This window comes from Sorex araneus, chromosome 5 (assembly GCF_027595985.1).
Source record: "Sorex araneus isolate mSorAra2 chromosome 5, mSorAra2.pri, whole genome shotgun sequence".
NCBI lineage: Eukaryota > Metazoa > Chordata > Mammalia > Eulipotyphla > Soricidae > Sorex > Sorex araneus.
The window spans coordinates 125,220,144-125,246,156 of record NC_073306.1 but is presented as its reverse complement, the minus strand read 5'-3'; the positions used below and the strand labels follow the sequence as shown (position 1 = coordinate 125,246,156).

General features: G+C 49.9%; 1 protein-coding gene across 15 annotated transcripts in view; it reads left to right on the top strand.

Moving 5' to 3' along the window:
• The window catches only part of PTPRT (protein tyrosine phosphatase receptor type T), a 1,130,358-nt gene that overhangs the window by 1,094,009 nt on the left and 10,336 nt on the right, over positions 1–26,013 (top strand). For all 15 annotated transcript variants that reach the window (XM_055137540.1, XM_055137536.1, XM_055137543.1 and 12 more), the window contains 7 exons: positions 1,830–1,984; positions 3,318–3,453; positions 5,238–5,387; positions 6,092–6,265; positions 10,247–10,378; positions 23,047–23,172; positions 24,128–24,291. In XM_055137540.1, coding sequence (XP_054993515.1) covers positions 1,830–1,984; positions 3,318–3,453; positions 5,238–5,387; positions 6,092–6,265; positions 10,247–10,378; positions 23,047–23,172; positions 24,128–24,291 — 1,037 coding nt within the window. The remainder of the gene's footprint in view (positions 1–1,829; positions 1,985–3,317; positions 3,454–5,237; positions 5,388–6,091; positions 6,266–10,246; positions 10,379–23,046; positions 23,173–24,127; positions 24,292–26,013) is intronic.

The following is a 26,013-nucleotide window of genomic DNA, read 5'->3' as shown; positions in this document are numbered from 1 at the left end:
TGAGCTCCCAGTGCTTTGGGGTTAAGTCCAGGTCTTCCAGGATCCAGCAACCCAACCAGCGACTACCACGGCACCTTCTGATTTCTCTTGGTGTTGTCCCGGGGCATCTGTGATTCTGTGCCCTGCTAAAACCTGCCCTACGCCTCCGCCTGAGCTGCCTGTTTGTTGAGGATTCCTCCACTGTCTCAACTAATACTCAGGAGTCAGAATGTCATGAGGATCAGGGCTCAGACTATGGAGCTAGGGTTCAAATTTCAACTTTATCATATATGTGGTATTGTAGGAAGTGTGAGGATTGATAAGAGGGTTACATGAATGACTGCAGGTGGTGTATTCAAGAGAGTAACAAGCACAGAGTTGATGCTTAATACATGCTACCTGTTCTTTCCATTCTTAATGTTTCAAGATTCACATCAGGTGCTGCCTCCTCCAAAAAGTCTTCTCTGATTTTACCCCTTTCAGAAGGGAGGCAAACCCTCCTTTATGCTTTTGAATAGAATTATCTATTAAGGAGTCTGCCTCCCACTTCTAGGTCCCAGGATCCGTTCCAGAGACAAAGGACTGTATCTTTATTTCCACCTTCTTGGTGCACTGACATAAGGGCGGGCACCAATAACGAACAATCCAGCATCTATTCAGTACTCTCTAAATATCTGCCAGAATTTCTAAGTAGAAAAAAGGAGAAGAGAAAAAGGAGTGGACCTTGCCTAAGCTCAGAAGTGTGGCCTCAGAAGTTACTGGACAGAGTAATTTTGGGGTCTAGAGTGTGAGGAAAGGGAGGAGTCTGTGTGAGGGAAGGGAGGAGGGAGTGGGAGGAGGACTCATCCGAGCTCCACACTCCACATGCCCATCAACTGAGGAACTCTGATTTTATTTCCTATCACATTGTAAATAAGAATGGTTGGGGGGGTTGGCTTTTGGGGTCACACCCAGCGATGCTCAGGGGTTACTCCTGGCTCTGCACTCAGGAGTCACTTCTGGCAGTGCTTGGGGGACCATATGGGATGCCAGGGGTCAAACCCAGGTCGTCTGCTTGTAAGGCAAATGCCCTCCCTTCTGTACTATAACTCTGGCCCCACATTGTAAATAGAATCTAATTGAGAAGGATGTGTGCTTAAGGGTGTTTTGTTTTGTTTTGTTTCCTTTTGTTTTGTGTGTGACATGCTTAGATGGAGCCAGGGCCTCATTTGTTTGTTTGTTTGTTTGTTTGTTTGTTTGATTGGTTTGGGGGGTCCTGCCTGGGAGGGCTCAGAGGCCACTCCCTGGGGTCTCTCCCAGTTGTGGCCAGGAGGACCATGCATTGCTGGAGAAACTGTATTGTCAGGGATTGAACCGGCAGCTCCCACATGCAAAGCCTGAGCCATCTCCGTGGCCCTGGGGGCTGACACCTCTGAGGCCTGTGCTCTGCCTCTGAGCTGCTTCCCTGGCCCCTGCTGCTCTTTATTGCTATTGTTTGTTTGAAGGCCTCCGTCTGGGCCTCCAGCCTGCGATTTCTGAAAAGCCTCCTTTTCCACAGGAAGCACCTCGAACCTAGCCCTTCTGCTGCGGGCCTCCCCATGCCCACAGAGGGTGACATCACCATGTCATGAGTGCTCTCATGGCCTGCATGGGTGTGCAGGGAGGGAGTGCGTGAGCAATGCAGAACTTGGGGCTCTGAGCACACCCCCCACTTTGTGCCTCACTCTCAGAAGCAGCTGACCCAGGACTCACTCACTCTGGAACAGTGGCTCTGGTGGACCCCAGCCAGTGGGAGGTTGGGCCACTGTGCAGGAGGTGGGCGGCATGGGGCGGCAGCTGGAGGAACCAAGGCCCATTCGTTCTCTCCTCAGAAAGGCTACCACGAGATCCGGGAGCTTCGCCTCTTCCACTTCACCAGTTGGCCTGACCACGGCGTCCCCTGCTATGCCACCGGCCTCCTGGGTTTTGTGCGCCAGGTCAAGTTCCTGAACCCCCCAGAGGCCGGACCCATCGTAGTCCACTGCAGGTGAGTGCACAGGGTACCCCCAAAGGTGAGTCCATCCAGAGGTCTCTCTTCCCTTCCCTTCCTGGATTCTTGGCCTTCCACAGGCCCCTGCAGCGTCCCTTGGACCCAGCCCCAAGTGAAGAGATCTGAGTCCCAGGTTGAACCACCGCCATAATAGTAACCATTGCCACTGTGGCTGTTGTTGCTGCTGCTGCTCTGGGGGTTGTGGATGTGGCCTGGCCTCAGTCTAGTTCATGGATTCTTCTGTAGTTTTCCTGAGCCTCCCCAGAAATCAGGCTTTCCCTGGTGGTGCTCAGGATGCCATGTGGTACTGAGGCCCCGTGCATGCCCTGCTTGTGTTCCAGCCCTTGGAGCTATCTCCCCAACCCCCATGCCCTTGCTTCTTGCAGCCACTTCTCATGCAGCCTTGGGAAGTGTCAGTCCATTTTACAGATGGCAAAACAAAGGCAATGGCAGGTCTCCCAGCTCCTGGTGTAAAATGGCAGAGCCGGATGTTTTACCATCTTCTCTCCAGATACTGGTTGTGGGCCATGGGCTGCCCCGGTGGAAGCCGCTCTCCTTTGTGTCTGTTTATAAAATCAGTCACTGGATAGAGAGTAAAAGGGAAGCTTCAGGCTTCACCCAACCATGGACTTTGCTATCTAGAAAGCCACACTCAGGTGTGTCCTGCCCTACCCTAATGGAGATGAACTGCAGGAGTATTAGGGGGAGGGGGTTGTACAGGCTGAAAGTCAGCCAGCCTGTGTCCTCTCTCCTCCCTTGGGTCTCTCTCCTGAATCTGAGACACCACCCAGCCTTCTTTGCAGCCTCTGAACTATTCTGAAGTGGGTCCTCCATCTGCTCTGTTTGAGCAGTACTCCATCAGCCAGGACCTGGACTCCAATGGTAGATGTATCCGAGCTAGCCCCTTTGTCACACAGCACTCACCTGCCTCCAATAGCAAGGTCATAAAGTCACAGCACACCCATTGCACAGAGGAGATTCTGGAGGGTTGAGGGCTATGCACATCTCACACACACACACACACACACACACACACACACACACACACACACACACACCTGAGGCTCTCCAAACACTTTGCTTGTATCCTCTGCTTTACAGCAGGACAATGCAAGAACAATAGAGCAGCGTCCCCTAAGCTCTTTATCCAAGGAGCATCTAGAGAAAGGGTGAGGGGGTGAAAGGGGACAGAAACATCTCATGCCCTCTTGCAGGATGTCTTTGTCTGCTCCTGCACATCAGGTCCCCGCACGCACCTTGGCAGGATCATCCATGGGCTTTTCTGCAGGTCCCCCACAACCCCTCACACAGTCCTCACTGTCTCTTCCAGCGCCGGGGCCGGAAGGACAGGCTGCTTCATTGCCATTGACACCATGCTTGACATGGCTGAGAACGAAGGGGTGGTGGACATCTTCAACTGTGTGCGCGAGCTCCGGGCCCAGAGAGTCAACCTGGTGCAGACAGAGGTGAGTCTCGGTCTTGGCCAGAGCCCCCTGAAGCTCTGGCCCAGAGGAAGCCTCAGAGCAGTGGCCCCTCCAACATTTTGACACCCTGAACTGGCACTGGTCCTAGTGGTCAAACACCCTGGAATAGAGAGCCCATGGGTGAGGGGTCCTAGAGGCAGGGTCTTGGGTTTGGGGAAACAGTAGGGTTGATGTGTATAGTGGAAAACACATGGTCTTGCTCTCTGATAGGAGAAACTGACTTTCAAATAGGTGTGTGTGTGGCCAAGCACCCGTGTGCATGTGTACAAAGACACAGACCAGGTCTCAGAGAAAACAGCTGCTCCATGAACACGTCAGGCCCTGAGTCTGGGGAGATCATCCAGGGCTATGCACACTCACACCTTGAATGCAGGTGGCCCTGCGTTGGATCCCCTTCACTGCATGCCCACCACCTCCCACAGCACTGCCACATGGATTCCTGGTGGTCCCCGGGACTCTGGGCCTGAGTAGCACCACATTACAAGGCCCTCACTGGTGAGCTGTGCTTGGCCCCTTGTCTCCAGACCTCTGCTTGAGGGAATCCTCCAAAAGAAAAAAAAAAAAAAACAAACATGCAAAGGCATAGAAGTAGCAACCACAGCTTCTTCATCTTCTGCCCAGTGGGTTTAGGGGAGACTTCCGGAGCAGATGGAAGATTGAAGGCCCAGGGACAGGGAAGGGTGTTCCAGGAGAAGTAACAACAGGTGTCAAAGACTAAGGGTGGGGGCTGGAGAGGCTTTGATTCTGGAACAGTCCCAGACTCGGGGGTGGGAATGTGGATGATTTTATTGGGAGGTGATCCCCAAATGCTGCAGAGGTGAAAGGGGAACAAGAGACCGAGGAGGGAAGGAAATCCAGCTTTGAGACAAAATGCTGGACAAACTCTCTCACCCAGTGACATCTAGAGCCCCGTCTGCCAGGTACTCTGTGGACAGTACTCTGTCCCAGTTTCCCACCATAGAGGGGGAGCCCCCAGCTCTCCATCTGGCACAGTGGAGGGCGCCTTCCTGAGGCGTTAGCTTGTGCACACAGCCCAAGAGCATGTCTGGAGCTGGGAGAGCATCCTGCATCACAGGCTTCTCAAGGTTCCCATCCTGCCAGGAAGCGGCCTTCAGACAAAGGAGAAAGCTGGCCCAGAGATACAGAGAACAGACCAGCAGTTCCCAGGGCAGTTAGGGCTTGGAGGAGGGGTCAAGTGTACAATGAAGGATAAGAAGAGGACTTATGGGGTCACCCTAATGCAGAGTTTACTGATGGCAAAACGCAAAAAGAAAAAAATTGTTACCTTTGAAAAATAATTTCACACAGGTGCCAGAGACATGGCTCAAGTGACAGCATGTACTTTGTTTGTGAGGCCCTGGTTTGGGTCCCTGATTCCATGGGTGCCCCCCAGAAAGTCTACACACCACACACACACACACACACGTCCAAAAAAATTGAAAATAATCAGGAAGCAGTAAATGCAAAACAAAATGAAAGCCAACAAACTAGGTATAAGCAGAGTTATGCCAAGCAGGACAATTAAAAGCAGCAGCTGTTGCCTTTCCAGAACTTTCTCATTCACATTAGCAGGGAAGCTGCTAAATTCTGCACCAAGGACAGAACTCACCACTTAGAAAGCTGGAAACATGGCTTTAGAAGAGAATGTCGTGATTGGGCAGGGCCCAGAAGCATACCTGTCCGTCAAGGCATGGGTGAACTGAGGACCACCACCAGCCCCCTGCCCCCTTCTTATGCAACCCTCTCGCCTCTCCCCTGCTCTGCAGGAGCAGTACGTGTTCGTACACGATGCTATCCTAGAAGCTTGCCTCTGCGGCAACACCGCCATCCCTGTGTGTGAGTTCCGCTCTCTCTACTACAACATCAGCAGGCTGGACCCGCAGACCAACTCCAGCCAGATCAAGGATGAATTTCAGGTGGGAGCCTATTCCTGGCGAGCCAGCCAGCCTCACAGCACTGAGCACATTTCTCCAGGGGGAAATGGGTCTCTATGGGTGCTTCCAGTTTCTGCGCTCCAGACAGCTGCAGGCTTCCTGGCAGCACCTAAAATGCACAGCCATAAGCAAGTTCCCACCGGCTGCCCCGTGATTGCTGAGGCTCTGCTTAACTCTGATTATGTTTTTGAACTGAAATCTTATTTCAGGTTTGTCCAGACTGTGGGTGGAGACACATTTAGACACACAGGTGTAGATTTCATGCTTCTCCATCCCTGGAGGGGACTTGGGTTTCCTCAACATTTCTGCCTAATTGCAGTGTGCCTTGGGTCCCGGCTTTTCAAAGTGGGGTCCAGAGACCGGGAGCATCTGCTTCCTCTGGGAGCTTGTTAGATATGCAAAACGTGGGCACTGGGGAGACAGTACAGAAACTGAGATTTATGCCATGAGCATGGTGACCCCAGTTTGGGTCCTGATACCAGATGGGCCCCAAGTGTAGCCCTGGATGCCATGCCCTGAAAGTCACTAGCCCAGAACAGCAGCAGATGACAGAACAGCATCCCAGCCAGAGGTCCAGGTTTGAAGGATGGACAGGGGGTCAGGCTGAGTTTGAACATCACTATCTTCTCTCTTGGGGATAGTGAGGGGAAACCAATGCCTACCTGTCCATCCATGTGCCCCCACAGACCCTCAACATTGTGACCCCCCGCGTGAGGCCTGAAGACTGCAGCATTGGGCTTCTCCCCCGGAACCACGACAAGAATCGGAGCATGGATGTCCTGCCACTGGACCGCTGCCTGCCCTTCCTCATCTCAGTGGATGGCGAGTCCAGCAACTACATCAATGCGGCCCTGATGGACGTAAGCACAGCCCTGCTCTCAGTGTACTTTGCAGGGAATAAAGGCTCTTCCCTAGGTGGTGGTGACTGGAACCCAGGGCCCTAACTGGACCCTGAAAACCAGTTTCCTCTTGCTTCCCATCCTGTTGGTCCCCAAAACACTGGATCCCAGGAAGGTGGTGGTTGGGGTCCAAACCTAAGTGCAAGCTGTGCTCTTGGGTTTCTGCCTCCTATAAGGAGCCTGAGGGAACAGACCAGAAAATGGCCCAAGATAGTACAGCAGTTAGGGTTCATGCCAGGCATGCTTGTGACCCAGGTTCACTCCCCAGTACCACCTGGTCCCCCAAGCATCACTGGATACATCCCGGAGGCTCTAGAGGTGTCTCAGTGAGATCCAGGACCATCTGGAGTAGATGCTCAGTGAGTGGCGAGGAAGCCAGAGAAGGGAGGCAGTCAAGGGCTCTTCGAGGGGGACAGACCCTGTCCCTGACTATGGCCTTGCTGGAGGGACGTGGCTCTCGCTTGCTTGGCATAGGTCCCCAGGAGGCTCCTTCTACCTAGACCCGGCTTAGAATTTGACTCATGGGTTTCTCCCCGGGTCCTCCCACCACTTTGGCTCTTCATCCTGCTGTTTCTTTGAGGATGGATGGAGCTGTGGATCATCTAGCCCAATCTGTGCACTTTACAGCAAGGGAAATTGAGGCTTAGGAGCCTGGATCAAAGGCACCCCAACAACAGGTGGCAGAGCAGAAAGCAGGCATCTGGGCTGGCCCCCATCCCATGGCCTCAGTCTGACAGAAAGTAAGCAATCTCACCTCCTGAGTTTCAGGGCTCAGACAGGATGGAACTGAGGCCCTCTGAGCCCTTCCCACCCAATACTGAAGTAACGTCAGTCTAGTCATGTGAACCTCCTCCCATTTTAGCCCCAACAGACAGGAACCTGGGGTGCTCTCTCCTGGGCTCAGAGGCAACTATGTTTCTGATCTCTGGTCTTATGCTGGGAGTTCATCAATGTTGGAGGTGAAGAGGTTAGAAAGGTCTTCTGTAAGCTCTTTGGTTCTGGGTCCAGGGACTGAACAGTCTTGCCTGGTCGGACCAAAGAACTGGAGATATAAGCACGTTCCCAGATCAATGCATAATGTATGCACAGCTCAGTGTGTATTTGTGTGTGTGTGTGTGTGTGAGAGAGAGAGAGAGAGAGGGAGGGAGGGAGGGAGGGAGGGAGGGAGGGAGAGAGGGAGGGAGGGAGGGAGGGAGGGAGGGAGGGAGGGAGGGAGGGAGAGAGGGAGGGAGGGAGGAAGAGTGTGTGTGTTTGTGTGTGTCTGTGACTGTGTGTGTAGTGACAGATGGAACATGAGAGTGTGCCCATGCTTCCAAGTTCAAGCTGTATCTGCCCCCTATCCCAACTGCCCTTCCCCATCTAAGCACAGTCCCACTTGCTCCTGGCCTCTGCTTAGTCTGTTAGCAACGCCTACAGTCAGATGCCTTCGCCCAGCTCAGATGCTGATTGTATTCTCTTTGTCCACAGGGCATTGAGGGGGCCTTTGCCTTTCTTATTAAAAAAAAAAAAAAAAAGAATCCTTATCTGTATTCCAACTCAGTCCGTGCATTATCTGGTAACCATAGCAGCTTTGCTCCTAGCAGAAAAATATGAAGTCCTCTGGGTTAATTTTTAATGTTTCCCCTGGTAAAGGATGATGTTATCCATGAAATGGATTGCTGGCTGATCCCTGAAACCCGGCAGGAGCACGGATCTCGAACATATTTTCAGATAAGGCTTTGTCAGGCATGCCGGCCTAATAGAGCGTTTATCACAGAGACAGGGAAAAAGGAAAGAAAACTAACATTTGCTGCATGTCGGACACCATGCCGGGTCCCAGACTTAGACTGTTTTGTTCTGCCTTTGGATATTATTATCCTCATTTTCTGACTGACATACTGGGGGGTCAGAGTTTTTCCAAGATCAATGAGCTCAGAAAGGGTGGGGCCAAAGGTACAAGCTTTCAAATATTTGACTCAAAGGCCAATCTCTTTTCTTGTCTGGAAGTGGCGTGAAGACCAGTGTATGTGCTCAAGTTGGCTTTTGCAGAAGCCCAGTGTTGTGCCATGTCAGACTCCCTCTGCACACCCCTCTGGCTGGGAGCCTTGACACCTGGTGCACATGGCATCCACAGGTGCCACACTGCTTTGGTCTTTGCCAACAGAACACCAAGAGACAACAGAACAAACTGGTGCTTTATGGCATCTGTTTGTCAAGGGTTTGTTGCTGTTGTTTTTGGGCCACACCTAGTGGTGTAGGTTTACTCCTGGTTCTGTGCTCAGGAATCATTCCTGGTGGGGCTTAGGGGACCCTCTGTGGTTCCAGGGATACCTACCTATTAACTATCTCTCTACCTTCCTGGCCAGATGTCTTTTGCCATGGCTTTCTCCTGGCATGACTGCTTAAGTCCCACTTCTTCTCATGGAAGTTTACTGGAAAGTGCTCCAATTCCCTCATGAACAACCTTCCAAGAAAGCCTAGCCATTACAGGGGCTGTTTCCTGGATTTACAGTGAACAAGAGCAGCCCCCAGCTGTCTCAGTCCCTTTTCTCCTGGCACTGCCATAAACGTGGCACAGCCAAAGCCTCAGATGTCACACACACACACACACACACACACACACACTCACACACACACTCACACACAAACACACAGGGAGAGAGAGAGAGATAGACTCATAGTTAGGTTCTTGCTTATTGGACCAATCCAATCTATGTCTCACTCATCTATACACTACCATTTTTTGGAAGTTGTCATTTCTTTAATGTAAACCTTAGATTTGGAGAGAGAAAAAAATTGCAAGTACTTGCTACCAAAAAAAAAAAAAAAGAAGAAAAAACACTGCAAATGGTGCTTGAATGGATGGGTTAATGCATGAATAGACGGATGGATGGATGAGTGTATAGATGGATGGATGGATGGATGGATGGATGGATGGATGGATGGATGGATGGATGGGTGGATGGACGGACACACAAATTATGGATGGATGGTTGAATGAACACATAAATTATGAATAGAAGAATGGGTAGGTTGTGATTGGGTGAATTGAAAACAAACAGTAGATGCATGGGTGGGTAAATGAATAAATTGGTAGTTTTATAGATGATCTGTGAATGGGTGGGTGGGTGAATGGATTAATGAACAATAGACAGGTAGGTGAGATGGATAATAGATCAAAGAATTGGTGAGTAAAGTAATAAATAGTTGACTTAACATGTAAAAGTGAAAGTGGTTTTGGAACTCAGTTTAGTCTAAAACCCAGGTGCGTAGGCCAGAGAGATAGTACAGAGGGGCAAGACACATGCCTGCACACAGCCACCCTAGTTCCATTCCCAGCTCTACATATGGTCCCCTGATCTCTGCTAGGAGTGATCCCTGAACATAGCTGTGTGGCTGCAAAACCAATAGATATATAGAATATAGGTGCATTCCAGTGCTTCATTGGTTCACAGGATACAGTGCTCACCAATGCCAGGTCATCTCAGCCTTTATCCCGGGCTTGGCACAGGAACCCTCCTCCTGCAACAGATATTCCCTCTGGAGGTGGAGGCTCTCTTTGGATGAGCTGATCTCTTCTGCAACATAAGGCATGGGGACCCAAGATATCCTTTATATCCCAAGAGGTGCGTTGGCCAGCAGAGCAGCAAATATGCATCCAGAATCTTTCATTTCATATCATAATGACGATTATTTTCTGAGCACCAAGACATAAATAATTTATTTGGATAATCCCCATCTGAGTGACACTTTTCTAATGAAATGTCTTCTTTTGGAGGAGAATGAGTTCATTATAAGAAGATCCCTATTGCCACCAGGGCACCCAGAGATAATAGGATGGGCAGGTGCTCTGTGTAATCTATTGGGAAGCCCTGGGGTGTCTGGCAACTGCCCAGGTCTTGCTGTCAGAACGCTACCAATGAATGCGCATTTGATGAAATCTTTTTGTTGTTCCTTTGCCAGAGCCACAAGCAGCCTGCCGCCTTCGTAGTCACCCAGCACCCACTACCCAACACCGTGGCCGACTTCTGGAGGCTGGTGTTCGACTACAACTGCTCCTCCGTGGTCATGCTGAATGAGATGGACACTGCCCAGGTAGGAAGAGGCCCACCTGCTGCCCCCAGTGCTAAGGAGTGTTTAGGTCAGCCCTGTGCAAGAGATGGAGGCCTGAGGACACAGGACAGCCTCTTCCCAGGCCAGCTACCCTCTGATGGTCACTGACAGCAACACACAAGTCCACTCTGCTACCCGCAGAGACTCAGGTTCTCCTCCCAGGCTCTGGCATGTTCAGAGCTCCCCAATTCCATCCATGACATTCCCCTTCCAATAAGTTTTGTCTACCCACACTCCACTCTCATATCACCACCCTAGGACCAGACTGTTCATGCCCTAGGCACTGGGTAGGGTCTTTCTTGCTATGTGTGTTTCTAGATATTATAAAGCCTGGACTCCTCAGCCTTTCCCATCTCCTCTATGATACAGCAGGTGCTGCTGGCACCCAGAACTTGAACCCAGGACCCAAGGCTCCTAGGTAGCCCTCTGAGCCCTGTCATTAGTGATGACCATAATCCCTTAGGTCTGGGTGCTCCAGATGTCACGTCTCTGTGGCACATTCCCATACTTAGGATACAGTGTCACAGAACAGTCTTCAGAGCCTGCACCCCCATGCACCACCCAGGGGTGCAAAGCCATCACTCTGGAATGTAGGCAGGAATGGTTGTCCTAGTTTTTTGCCAAGTGATCCTTTCCCCATTTTGAATAAAGCTCAAGGGGACACACACTGGGGGTGAGGACTGCCTTGGGCAGGCCTTGAGTGGGAACTGAAAGGAAAAAAATGGGTCTGAGCTGAAGTATCAACCCTCCAGGAACTCATAGCATCGCTACAGAGACAGATGAGCAAATTGTCCCGAGCCCGTGTGGCAGTACTATAATAGAGGTCAGTGAGAAAGTGCTGTGCTGGCCGGGAACAGGAAGTAATTAATTCAACCCAGAGGGTGAAGGAAGTCTTCAAAAAAAGAAGGTGACTTTGGCCTTGAAGAAGGCAGCAGCGATTTGGGCACGAGGAGGAGGTAGTAGCTGGGAAAAGCCCTCTGTGTAAGCAGAGGGAAGAGCCAGGGCAAAGGCCGGGTGAATGCAAAGGGCTGTCTGCAGAACAGACGTGTTGGCATTTGCCTGGGATGTAGAAGAAGATGTAGAAGAGAAGGGTAGAGACACTGGGGCCTGACTTACTGAGAACTCCCAGGTTTAGGCATTGGCTGTGGCCCGCTGTGACAGATCTACCTAAGCCACAGAATCCTTTTGCTGAGTCGAAGTTCCATGCAAACCCATTTCTGAAGCAGGTATGATCAAAAACTCTGCATATTGAAGCAGTGTGGGGGCTGGGGTCCCACACACACTGGTCTGGTCTTTGGCTCTTCTTGAACCCCCTATGGGGAGCCAACCATGCGGGACACCTTTGCGGAGTCCCATGGGGATCAGTGAGGAGGAAATGTATCTGGAACCCAGGACACTGGGGAGAGAGGTGAAATGTTAGAGAAAAGGAAAGAGGTGATCTGAACCGAGGTGGGAGCCAGGGAAAATGAGGCTCAAAGGAAAGTAACTGGTAAAAGTGGAAGTGATGAATGGGAATAGAGTCCACCATTCTCATCCCAGAAATTGGACATCTGGGTGCCCTACTGGCAGGCCCGGAAAGGCAGGGGAGGAGTGGAAGAGGAAGTAGGATGGTTGGGAAGGCAATATTATAGGGGATGGCACGGATGTAATTTCGGATGTGCATGTGAGAAGGCAGTTGGGAAAGATTTCATTCGTTCATTCAGTCCGTGATTGTGGGGTATCTGCTATTTGCCGGAAGCTATTCTAGGGGCTTGGAATACATCTGTGAACAAGACTGAGAAAACAAAACAAAGCAATTCCCATCTATCATGCAGCTTCCTTCCGAAAGCAGAAGAGATAATAAACAACATTCTACAATGTCCTAAATTATATGTTATAGGTAACGAGTAACGGAAAAAAGAAATATGAAAGGGCACGGTAATGAAGGTGGGAAAGTTGGTTAGAGCATGGGAAGAAATCCTAGTAGAGAAGGCAGGGGGACCTAAAAAGAAGGTCCTGTCTGGACCCAGATTTGGAGGAAGTGGGATAACAAGGTCAGAGACCATCTCAGAGACCATTGACTTGGTAGGCAGGTGGGAAAGCACACACTGCAGCCTGCAGGTGGGCATGTACTTGGCACTTTAGGAGAACAACCCTGATGGTGAGCAGACCTCGTGGAGAGACACAGATATAGCTACAGCAGAGCGAGGACCTTGGAGGGTCTTGGAGGTTGTATGGAGAACTTGGGCCATCACCCAGAGAAATGGGCAATCACAGATGATTTGGGGGCAGAGGAGTGACTTGAAAAAGCAATCTGACGTTTTAGAAAAGCACCTAACTGCAGTAAGTGCAGGAAAGGAGGTGAGGGGACTAGGAGCTATCTCTAAACGGAAAAAGCAGTGAAGAAAGAGAAGCGGCTTGGAATTCTTTTATTGAGGAATGATCATGTGGACCCCAGGTATAGCCTACAAGTAGGCACAACAAAATATCCAGACAGATTGAATATGGAATGAGAGAAAAAGAAATCAAGAATGATTCGAGTCCATGGGGCCAGAACAATAGTACAGTGGGTTAGGCATTTGCCCTGCATGTGGCCAACCTAGGTTCAGTCCCTGGCATCCCAAGTGCTGCCAGGAGTAACAGTTATGGCTTATAGACTTCTGAGCACTGCAAGGAGTAATGCCTGAGTTCAGAGGCAGGAGCGACCCCTAATCATGGCTGGGTGTGGCCCAAAAACCAAAGGGAAAAAAAAAGAGCAAATCCAGAGACTGGGCCTGGACAATGGACAATTAGAGTCTGAGATTATGATGAAATTTAACAGATTTCCATTTTTAAAAAGACACCTGTGAAACTTCAAGGTCAGAAGGCATCACTGCCACATTTCTTTGCTTGAAAATGTCAAACACTGGCCTCTGCTCTATGCCCCATAGGTGAAGTCAAGTCATGAAAACCTTGAGTGTTCCCTTTATCCAACACCCCTGCTTTTTTCCCCAAAACCATAGTGCAGCACAGAAGAGGCATTACTCAGAACTTGTTTTGGGACTTGAGTGAACACCACAGTGGAGTCAAGGTCACTCATTGGCTCTATGTCCTTCTGCTGTGTAGGTCCTGGGTGAATGTTGGTCCTTCAGCCTCAGATATTAGTACAGCCTTTGAGAATCACTTCCTTACATGTAAAAAAAAAATCGAAAACCATCAGGCTCAGAAGTGCCCTGAGGTTGCCTGCCATATGCAGCTGGCAAGCCTCCCCTGGAATCAGCAGATGAATCGAGTACTTATTGATATAAATATCATCACCGCAACAGCTGGGCGCCTTTCGAGAATAAACAGTGACACAGCGTGAGCATCAGAAAGGCTGCCCCCAGCACCTGGAGAGGCGGTCCTGTGAAATGGCATCAGCGTTTGTGCCCATGCCAGTGCAGTGCCAGGATTCAGCCAGCGCATCCCGGTGGACAGGTCTCATTAAGTCCCTGGTCACACTACATTACTCCCAAGAGGACCCATGCCACATGCCACATCCTGTGCTGTGACTGAGAATGTAGTACGTGTGTCTAGTGTTGTGGCAGCAATGCCTAAAATTTGCAGCCAAATACCATCGATGAGTGAGACGTCAGAGCTCTCTCTGTTTTTATACTGATCAAGGACAGTTCTATCTGCCTCTACTTGCATCCTGTCCTACCTCACTCTGTTAACCAGCTCCAACCATAGACACCCTGTGTCTATGGTCTCCTCTGTGGCTGCTCTTCAGAGGTAACTATGAGCAGTTGGGGCTCAAGAGAAAAATTCTCAAAGCAACTATAATTTACCTCAGAAATTTTTCCAGTTCTCTCTCAGTTCAAAGGGCCTACATTCAATTCAGAGTGGAGCAAACGCATAGAATGCCAACATCCAGTAGAGGACCCCATGGTTTCTGAGGGGCACATCACCAGGAACCCTTTCAACCCCTCCCCAGAGCATTGAGAAGCTTTCCTTCATCTTGCTGGGCTCTGTGGTGAGACCAGAGTCCATGGGGAGCAGATTTCAGGAAGTCTTTTTCCAGATCCTGCCTCATTTATCACACCCTGATCCCAGCATGGTTGCCTGTGTGACCTTACACAGGAAAAGAAGGGATTCAGATGTGTTGAAGTCAAGGATCTTGAGATGTGGAGACTGTCCTGGGTTCACCAGGTGAGCCTGAGAGTAGAGTCCTCATAGAGGGTGGAAGGAGGCTGAGAGTCAGTCATGTGATGGTGGAAGTAGAATGGAATGTGTTACAGCCAGAAGTACAGAAACACTGGCAGCCTCTAGAAACTAGAACAATGTTGAACAAACTCCCACCTGGCCTTTCCAGGTAGTATGCAGGCAGCTCTGCTGACATCTTTAATTTGGCTCCTTCTGGCTTGTTTCACACTCTGACTCCCAGAGAATATGTGGGAGTTCAGTTGTTACAGCAGCTGGAGGAAACGCATACAGGTCACAGAACTGAAAGCAGACATTCATTCCTGGCAGGGAGGGGGAGAGATTAAGGCCAGCAATGGGTATGAGATGGAAATCAGGGGACACAGCAGTGTCAGCAGTGGTTTGGGGCTGGTAAATGAACCTAGGCCTGATCCAGAGTCCAGCAGGAGCCATGAAGGAACTGACCTGGGTACCAAGAAGGCAGGTACTAAGTCTCCCTCAGCAGAAGGATGACGAAGGTCAAGGAACATACTTTCTAGGTCACATTCAGTCCCCCCTCCCGTCACAAACTTACATCTATGGAGGACCTCCCACATGCCAGACACAGACCCTGATCAGTAAAGAACAAAGCACCCCACCATCACCACCCTGGCTCAAGGCTTTCAAGTGAGGTAGTAATCACCTCCCAGGCTCTCTCTGATCCAGAAAGGGGGGATCATCTTCAGCTGACCAACTCAGTGGGACCTTCAAGTAGTAGGAAGGGCTGGGCAGCAAAAGTGATGGAAGGGGGTGGGAAATATCTCTTTTCTCCTTTGAGCTCTGGGCGCAGCTGTGGGAGAATCCAGTGGGACCCAACCTTCAGACTGGAGTCAGGGCTCAGAGTCATTGAGACCACCCTGTTCCCCTGCCTTCTGTGAGGACTAGATCTCTCAGTGGTTTTCAAGGTGCTCTATTCAGAGCTCCTCTACATTTCTCAGTATTCTATTGGCCATTGATCCTAAGGAATGGCCAGTAAGATCTACTTCAATCTTACAGATGTTATCTTCTAATGGTTCTCCAGACACCTGTCAATATTCCATATTCCCTCCTGGACAGAGTCACCACACCACAATACCATTTTGAGTGCCAGTATTCATCCATTACAGTCCACTGGTCCCTTTCAATCCACCTTCCACATCTTGGCAACCCCCTTCTTTCTAAGCATTTATTCTAATTTGCACCCACTATGTTGAACGTTTTTATTCCCCATACTATTTTCTAATTGATAATTACTAAACTTGTATGTTTCCCCCCATAAATTCAACTTCCCCCATGAAATTCTGACCTGCAGGCAGAGTTGAGGTGATGAATGCTGTAATTCCAGCCCAGAGGAGAGCCTTGGTAGCCTCATTCCAGGACTAAAGCATAGCCCCACACTACTTCCCTGTAAAGACTTTGAGGAAATGCATTGGTTTCTTCTGACAGCCACAGAGACCTCATCTTGGAAACCAGTGACTGATCCAGTTCACTTCCCCTCATTTAACGGACAAGGAGGCTGGGGTTCAGGAAGTAGAAGGGTTCTGCTCACGGTCTCCTGGCCTGAGCTAAAGCCCGGTTTGGCCTGCCTACTACGGAAGGTGAGAATATGGGATGCAGTGGAATGGGGTCTTCATAACCCCAATGTCCAGTGAACACCAACATGCTGGTTCCAGTATATACAGAGCTGGAAGGCATATTCTTTAGTTTAAAAGAAACAACAGCTTTTATTATAAAGCCACAAGCACAGTTCTGGAAGTAAAAGGCCAGCACTTCCCTTTGCTGGAGAAAAGCAAAGTGATGTTTCTGAGCTGACATTTCCTCTACTTGTACCTACAGAGAAAATAGTGAGCACAGATATTCTCCCTTTCCTCACTGCCTAACACTCTAGTCAGGCACACATGAAGACCGCCTCTGCATGCCACAGGCCTCAGACTTTGCAGAGAGCTGTTTTTCTGGAATAGTGGAGGTGACAACACACCGCAGAATTGAGGACCAAGAGTCCCGTGTTCAACTTCTAGCTTTGGCACTCACTTAACACTGAGTCTCAGTGTTAAATGTGTATAGCCCAGGTGTCTGCCAGATAGAAATAAAGTTGACTCCATTTATATTACCCGTCCTCTGGGAAAGACAATTTAAAAAAAAATTTATTAGAGAATCACCGTGATGTAGTTACAAACTTACGAACTTTTGTGTTTGCATTTCACTCATACAGTGATCGTTTACCCATCCCTCCACCAATGCCCATTCACCTCCACCAATGATCCCAGTATCCCTCTCACCACCCCCACCCCATCCCCCACCACCCCACCCTGCCTCTACGGCAGGGCATTCCTTTTTGTTCTCTCTCCTTTTGAGTGTTGTAGTTTTCAATAGAGGTATTGAGTGGCCTTCATGTTCTGTCTATAGTCTACTTTCCATTCGCATTTTCCAACCTGAATGTGTCCTCCCAACATCCTCTACTTGGTGTTCCCTTCCCAATCTGAGCTGCCTTTTCTCCCAGCATGTAAGGTCAGTTTGCAAGCTGTGGGGCTGACCTCCTGGTCCTTATCTCTACTAGTCTTGGGTGTTAGTCTCTCACTCTGGTATTTTATATTCCACAGATGAGTGAGATCTTTCTATATCTGTCTCTCTCTTTCTGACTCATTTCACTTAACATGATACCTGGGAAAGACCATTTTGTACCCCATCCCCACCCCAAGAAGTCTGGAGGCTCCTGTTTTTAAATTCACATCCAAGTTCTAGCTCTGGCATCACTGGGATCATGTGGGGTTCATATATATGCCAGCAATCCCACATCTGAAAGTTGAGCATTCTATCCTCATTCCTATCACCTGCACCACTGCATCTCTGTGTTGTTAGGGGCGCCATGCCCAGAGATGCACGTGGTGGCAGGAATGGACCCCAGATCCTCCAGCTTACAAGGCCTATGCTCTGCCACTTGAGCCACAGCCCCCTGCCTGCAGTGCTCAAAGTCTACCCTTGACTCTGGGCTCAGGGGTAACTCCTGATGGTGTTAGAGGAAGTACATGGTGCTGGGTAGCAGATTGGAATTGGGCATCTATAAGACAAGCCCCTTGATCCCTGTACCATCTGTCCAGCTCCCACATCCTGGCACATCACCCTTCTCAGCCCTGGTGAGCAGGGATTTCTAGTGCCCCTGCCCCCCCTTGCCCAAACCACTCTCCTCCTGTCTCTGCTTTTGCTCTCACTCTTCCCTTCATGGTCCTTTGGCCTCTACCCCAGCCGGTCCATTCCCTCCACTGCTCACTGGCTCTATTCATCGAACCCCTGCCTTTCACCCACCCCAGCTTCCACTGTGGATAGTTCTCACCTCCCCGACTTCCTTCCTGAAAACAGACTCACAATGGAGCTAAGAAGACATTTCCCACCACCTCCCACCCCCACTCCCATGCTGTGGCTGTGGTGTCCGCAGCCTGCTGGGGTCCTGGAGAGGAGGCCTTGAGGGGAGAGCTGGACAGGCTCCGAGTGCTATAACTGTGCCTTTCTCTCTCTGGCTGTGACTTCATGCTCACTGCTCACCCTCTCTGCCTCCTGCAGTGACCATGAGGTGTCCTGAGTGTGTCTCTGTAGCCGCTCTTGAAAGCGGTGGTCTGTCAGAAGAAAAGGGAGAAAGAGACAAAGACAGAGACAGAGACAGAGACAGAGACAGAGGAGGAAAGTGCTGCCATAGAGGCAGAGTTGGGGGGGGGGTGGCAGGAGGAAACTGGGGTCATTGGTAGTTGGAAATGTACCCGGGTGGAGGGATGGGTGTTGGATCAGATGGAACCAGTGCCCATAGCTTTTATATTTTTCTCTGAAAACATCTTTTCACCTTTCGGTGGCCAGGGATGGAGCCCTCCCTACCACCATGGCTCCCGGGACCTCAGCCAATACCATCCTTTTTACCCCCAGTCATGCTGCCCCTTGACCCTGCCATTTAATCAGAGCGTGTTTTATTTCGCCAAAGACAATCGAGTGCCCTGAAACCCATTTTTCAATTGTTTACTCCCCGAAGGGGCCCATATGCTGGTTTTCTTTCCACCCATCAGAGCGTGTTTATCCCAGCGACGAACAAGCTTTCTGATTCCATCAGCAGGAAAGTGGTGTTCGACAGTGAGGCTACCTCGACATTTGTTAGATTTCACATGTGCACTTGCACTGCCCCCACCAAGGACATCTCACGGCGCGAGCAGCTGAGGAGCTGGCTCGGGAGATGATGGATGGCAGCTGTTCGGGGCTGTCCACACAGCCTTCAGGAGGGGCGAGTTGCACTGGCTCTGACAGTTCAGAGTCACACAGCTCCCTCCCTCCCTCCCTCCGTCTGCGATTCTGGAAGGAGTGCGGCCTTTTCTAAATGGTCAGCAACAACTGGCCAGCTAGAGCGGCCAGCAGGGTGGTTAACACTGCTCGTGCCACACCATTCGCATGCCAGTCTGGCAGATCCTGGCCCCCAGTCTTCTGGGTAGGCAAGTTTGGAGTCCTCGCTAGAAGTCTCAACTAAAAGATTTCAACCCATCAGAATGCTCCATGTAGAAAAAAAAGAACATATATATATATATATATATATATATATATATATATGATGGGTGCATAGGTCAGCTGGGTCCTGTGGCTTTAGAGAGTAGCAGGTTTCCTGCAAGAGCCTGTTTCTAGGACTTGAAAAACCATGAGAGGGGCCAGGGCACCTCTCTGTGATGTCTGTCAGCTGCGGGAGCTTCCCTGCTTCTGCTCTGCCAGCCTCTCCCAGTTTGTGCTCTCTGGCCCATTTCCAAGTCACCCTGGAGGCGCCGATCAGCTCCTCACTCATTTCCACCAGAAACCCAGGCACATGGCAAACTTTACATGTTGCTGAATGTACCAGGCATTCAGGAGGTTAGGACAGTGAGGTGGGGGGCGAGGGGGTGGGGGATGGCCCACCAAAACACTGACTTAGTTTGTCCTTTTCCAGGTCCAGCTCCACACCCAAACTTTCAGGGTCTGTGTTTTGCTATTCATATCTCCTTCCTGCTCTCCCCTTCCCCATCCATGCTGCTACCCCCCCACGCCCTCACTGGTCTCCCCAGCCAGCTGATAGGAATTTTCACCAGAGCCTTCATTCGGGCATTATCCTAAGAGAAATGTTCATACCAGCCACTAAGGAGAAGGCTGGTATCTGGCTTTGAGTGACCTACCCATTCATACTGTCTTCCTAAAGGCCACTCCCTGCCATGGAGTTCCCACTCACTACGAACCCCAGTGCTGAGCAAGTACATTTGGAGTTACAGCCACACAAAACAAACCAAGATGCTAAAGACCTGGCCATTAGAAATGACAGTGCTGGGCTCTGAGTCTCACACCCCCCACCCACACACCCACCCACAAATGCACACATTTTGCTACACTGCTGACATCACACTGGCTAACATGCTGCACCCCACCAAGCCACAATCCCAGCATTCAGACTGCAGAGATGGTCTGCAGCTCAATCTGAGAGGACATTGCTCATTGCTGAGAATCGCTTCTGAGCCCCCGAGCATCAGGGGAGACCTGGGGGTCCTTGGCAGCCCGCACTGCCATCTGCTCACACATCCCTTGGCTGAATGTCACCGTGTGCTCTCTGGCTCAGTGTTACACATTAGGGAAGGCTTCGATTGAGGATCAAAAGGACCCTGCAACCTTCCCCAGCCCTCGAGGCATTCTGGGAGAGTGACCTGGAAAATCAAACGTTGAGAAGTGTCCTGAAATAGAGGCATCTCGTTTGAGGCGTAGGAGAACTTATTAGCTTGAGAAATTGGTCTGGAAATCTTATTAAAAGAGACAAATTGTTCTACATTCTCTCTAGACTAAAAATATTGGGGATAATAGACTTTCCCTGCTGCCTTGGACCTATGTACCTCATGTCAGGATCTCAGCCAACCCTGGACCAGGCTACATTCAATGTATGTAATATAGGCAATTCTTTTTGCTCATGTGCAGTTCTGATTAATCCTGATTTTGCTGGCCAGCCACAGACTTATCTGTCCTAGTCTCTCATTACTGTGAAGGTTGAAAAGCAGCAGAGGCAATGGCAAAGAGAAATGAAGTTCAAGTTGTGGATCTCATTATTGCATAGCTCAGCAAATAATCTTCCAGTCACAGAATTCCCTTTGTCCAGATACATACATACACACACACTCTCTCTCTTTTCTCTCTCTCTCTCTCTCGTATGCTCAGTTAACCTCCCTGACACACACATAGATACATACCACCTCCTTTCTCAGTATAATTCCCCCACAGAGAAAGAGAGAAAGAGAGAGAGAGAGAGAGAGAGAGAGAGAGAGAGAGAGAGTTTCCTATTTCAATATGCTCAATTAAGCCCTGATAGAGATTCAGAAAAGCAGGGGACCACTGCATGAGGTCATTGACCCTTGCATGTCTTTGCCATTGAAAAGGCATAATAAGAATTCCAGGCCAGGGATGTAGCTCAGCGAGAGAGCACTTAACCTCGTGTCTGAGGATCTAAGTTAGATCCTCAGCACTGCAACAAAAGGAAAAGAGGAAGGCTCCTTCACACAGATGTTCTCGATGGTCACTGTGGTGGTTAAGGTGAGCTCTGAGAATAACATGAACCCTGGAGTCCTGTGGGTGCTTACTCCATACCTGGCTCTGTGCGTTGCCTCCTTGGTCCTCAGAAAGAGGTTTGAGGACAGACATGCAAACTGCCTCTGAAGGAGCCGCTAGGGAATAATCGAGGCTTTGGACTGTGTTCCTGTTGGACTGTGCTACTCATGGATGCAACAGTTGTAAACCAGTGGGGACAGCTGTGTTTGCTTCACCAAGCCTGGCAGGGGCCAGCTGTGGGCTGCAGGCCTAGAGAGCCAGCTTTACTCCAGGTGAAAGTATCATCCTGAAGCTGGTATTTGGGTTCCCTCCATAAGGAAGGTGGGAGATGGGTCACAGCCCCATCCTCTCTGCTCTTCTGTCTTGTTCAAGTTCTGGTAGGAAGAGAAGAAAGAGGTTTGCACATGTGAATTCCCCATGAAAGTTTCCTGTCTTCTAATGATCTGCCTGAACACCCTGCATCTGTCAAGAGCTCCCCCCTCACCCCGGACTTCCCTGGGTCCCCTCTGTCTAGCTCTCTGCTACCCTTGGGTAAGCCCTGAAGTCACAGACTCCCTCCCTAGCAGCTCTCTGAAGCCCAGTGTGTTTCAGCTATGTCTTGGCCTCAGTCCCGATGGATTTCCTTCTAACTCATGGCCTCTTGTCCATGCAGGGGAGGTCCCCAGAATTCATGTCACCTTGATCTTAGCTGTCCTCTGTGTCCCAGCATAGAGGACTATATGTAATTCTGGACAGGCTCCATATTCACGGCTGGGGGAGCCAAGTGTTTGAAGAAGCAGGTCTTGTCCCACACTGAGCTGTATCCTTCCTCCTATGACCTCCCTCAGTACTCTTGCCCCAACTAAAGTCATCAGGGGGATCCAGTATCTGTCTCTCCTACTTGATAACATCTATTGGCTTTGAGAACCATTTATGGTCTGAAAGCAGAGTGTCTTAAGCAGAGTGTCTTGATCCCTGCATTGTTGGTACTTGAGGGCAGATGACAGCGGGGTGAGGTTGGTGGGGCAAGAAGTTAGCCAGTGCACTGGGGAATGCTTCTCACCATCCTGACCTCGACTCATGACCTGGGGTGATCATCAGAAATGTCTCGGAGGCAGCAGGCAAAGTTGCTGCAAACCACAACCTTAGACTAAAGGGTTTGCTTGCTTTTTGTTCTCAACCATACTGTCCAATTCCTAATTCCAGGAAGATATGAAAATCCACAGGTGAGTTCTTGTCATTCCCTGTTGCCTTATCTTTGATGCAAGAGCAGCTTTCTTACCCCCATTATATGTGAAAATTGAGACCCAGCTCACAGCTGAGAAGCAGCTGAGTCCTAATTTAAACCCATGCTTGGCAGGTGCCAAAGCCAAGATATGTGTATGTGTATGTATATATACATATGTATATATTTTTCTTATAAAAACTGCTCGTGATCCAAACATGAAATGAGCATTCTGAAAGTTTTCTGAGAACAGGATAAAGTTCTCCGACTGACATGAGTGAAAATCAGAGATTGTACTTCCCCTTGCCTTCGAATGTTCTAATTCTGACTGCAGTGCTCGAGGGAAATAACCAATTATTCTCCCCCATTTTACAGAAAAGGTAACTGAGATCCATCAAACCTAACAAGTAGTTTGAAATGAACAGGAAAAGGAAGGACTTTTCAGCCCAGAATCCAAGTGTCCAAAGTCCTGACTGCCTCAACAGCCAAAAAGTAAACAACATGAGTAGCTCTGCTCCATGAACCCTGAGTCCACTTTCCTCCGTGGTGTTCCCTCTCCCTTTGTTGCCTGGTGGCCTTCAGACAAGCAGAAAGGCTCGTTGACAGATGAGACAGCAACCCCTCAACACACACACACAAAAAAAAAAAAAAGAAAGAAAAGAAAGAAAGAAAAGGCCTCCACCTCCATCTGTGTTCTCTCTCCTTGTCCCAGCTCTGTAAGCAGTACTGGCCTGAGAAAACTTCGGGGTGCTACGGACCCATCCAGGTGGAATTTGTGTCGGCAGACATCGACGAGGACATCATCCACAGAATATTCCGCATCTGTAACATGGCCCGAGTAAGTGTTGGTGTGTCTCCCACGGCCAGACCCCACCTCTGGGAAGCAGGTGGAGTGCCTGGTCTGCAAGTCAAGAGTCTGCACTCCTAGCACTGCTATTGCATGGGAGGTGGAGTCCTTGCCCATGAGTCTTTACTCCCACACTCGCTGGTGTACCGCGTGTCCACAGCCCACCATCTAACTGCCTCCCAACACCCAAAACTTCTCAGAAATTAAAGCTCCTCCACTGGGTCACATCTTCTGGAAGGAATTTGTGCTGCATTTGATTGGACTTAGGAAGCTCTGGGGTGTGGCTGGAGAAATAAAGACAGTGGGCAGGGCACTTGGCTTGCACGCAACAACCCAGATTTGATCCCCTGCACCCTATAGCATCCCTCAAACATCTCCAGGAGTGATCCCTGAGCCTAGAACCAGGAGTAAGCCTTGAGCATAGCTGGAAGTGGGCAAAAACAAGAAAAAGAAGCTTAGGGATAGCCCCTGGGAACACCAAGAAGAAAAATAGTGAGTTGCTTCTGTGAGGAAAACCACTGGAGAGGGGGTTGCAGTATTAGTTAGGGAGGAGCAAATTAGTCAGCAATAAAAATGCTGCCTAAATAAAAACTTTGGTCTTTATTGGATACCCTGGGGAAACAGCTCAGTCCATGCCCTGAGTTTACTATCTAAGGGGATGGTTCTGGTCTGCAAACTTCAGAGAAAGAGATCGACTCTGCCCAATAGTCAGAGAAGGCCTTTCTAGAGAAACAGACATTTTGGTTGGGTTTTCAAGACTGAATAGGAGTTTTCCTGGTAGAGACAGAGTTCAGAGAGGGATGTGGCTCCCATTGAAGACATTACTTAGGCCCCTTTAGTGCTCTCTTCCTGTACAATATTACAGCCCCCGTGGTACCCAACGCCTACATGCTTAGCCCTTCACCCCATCCCCGCAGAGCAACCTTAACAGCTCCTCTGTTCTCAGCCCCAGGATGGGTATCGCATTGTCCAGCATCTCCAGTACATCGGCTGGCCCGCCTACCGGGACACCCCCCCCTCCAAGCGCTCACTGCTCAAAGTGGTTCGACGGCTGGAGAAGTGGCAGGAGCAGTATGACGGAAGGGAAGGCCGTACAGTGGTCCACTGCCTGTGAGTATGCCGAAGGGTCTTCAGGGCAACAGGGCAAGAGGTGAAAGACATCTGGGAGAGCACAGCTGGCCACAAACCCTAGTCCTGAGCATATGCTAGTTCAGTTTCTGCTACACGCCATCAAGGCCAATGGGGTGTATCCAAGGAAGGCTGATCCATCAACAGACAGGGATGCCCATGAGCTGAGCTGATGTAGCTTTCACAGTAGCCAGGCAGACCTCTTCTGGGAATCACCACAGGGAGGTGGGCCTCATGCATGACTAGGAAGCCTTTATATCCTTCCTTGTCACAAGAAAGCCCAAGATTAAATGGGCTTCCACAGATTCTCCTCTGTCGTCTCCTAAAGAAGAGAAGGGAGGGCTGTGAGATAGTACAGTGCTGAAGGCATGGTCCTATCTTGCAGCTGACTCAAGTTGAGTTCCCCAGGTTCAATCCCTGATCCCTCAGTTGGTCTCTGAGCACCACCAGGAGTGATCCCTGAGTACAGAGCCAGGAATTATCCCTAAGCACAGCTGGGCCTCCACAACCACCAGAAAAAATATATGGGATGAATAGATGACTTTATGCTTCATACATGAAGTTGGAAGCTGGACATAAATCCCTTCCTTCATCTGAGAGACAGATACAGACACCATTGTGCAGCAGGGAACTAACTGAGGCACGTGCAGGGCAAGGGGCAGGCAGAGACCAGATGAGCTTTGATCTGAGTCCCCTCGGTTCCACGCTCATGACTGTCCATTAATTGACTCTGCTCTGAGTAAACCCAAGGACTCCCTTGCCCACCATCAGCTTCCCAGGGCAGTCCCCAGTCTGGATATAAAGGGAGCACAGAGACCAAGGGAATCCAAAAGAAGTCTCTGGGCGCTAGAACACTGTCTCCCAGGGTACAGCAGTCACATGCCTAAGGCAAACTAGTTTTACCTCCTGTCATAGACTGGATATAGCCAGGGTCCTGTGGTCCCAGTTAAGTGCTCGCTGATGCCGTCCTGTGGGATAAAGGTCAGAATCCTAAAGGAAGAAGACTTATAAGTCATTATCAAGATTAGTCACTTGGTGTTGCGCCTTCATGTTCTCCTGTCCAGTGGGTATATGGAAGTAGAGCATCTTAACAACGCCAATGGTACTTTAGCACGAAAGAGGTAAAAATAAACAGAATATGTTAACCAACATGGAGATTCACACAGTCATTGTGGCAATTGTGCAAGTACCATCCATCGTGTTACTCCAAAGTCTAGTACTAGGGTAGTACTGGGGAGTGAATGTCCACTAAGGTCAGGGTCTCCACCTACTGTGACACTGACTCGCACAGAGTCATGTGGTCTCTTAGAACCTAAAATTACTTGGGGAGAGATGACTGAATGACTGAATGACTCTTCCAAACCACTATTAGGGTGAGTGTGAACCAAGGTCTTCCCTTTGTCAAAATCACTATGTCTGGATCCAGTGGAATCATGGATGACATCTCACTGACCCCAGAACTGAGTTCAGTCTTTCCAAGCACAGCTACTGTTCCCCCTGCTCCCTTCGTGTAGGTGGTGTGCACCCATCAGGGAAATTGGGGAGCTGAAAGAGTGTTTAAAGTTTAAACATACATACACACATGCACGTACACTGAAGGGAGACCCCTGTGACAGTCTGCCCTGGCACTGAGTCCAGGAAGCATTTGTGAACTTGTCACCTGTCACGTGGGATGACATCAGTCAAACCAAGGTGACTCTACCC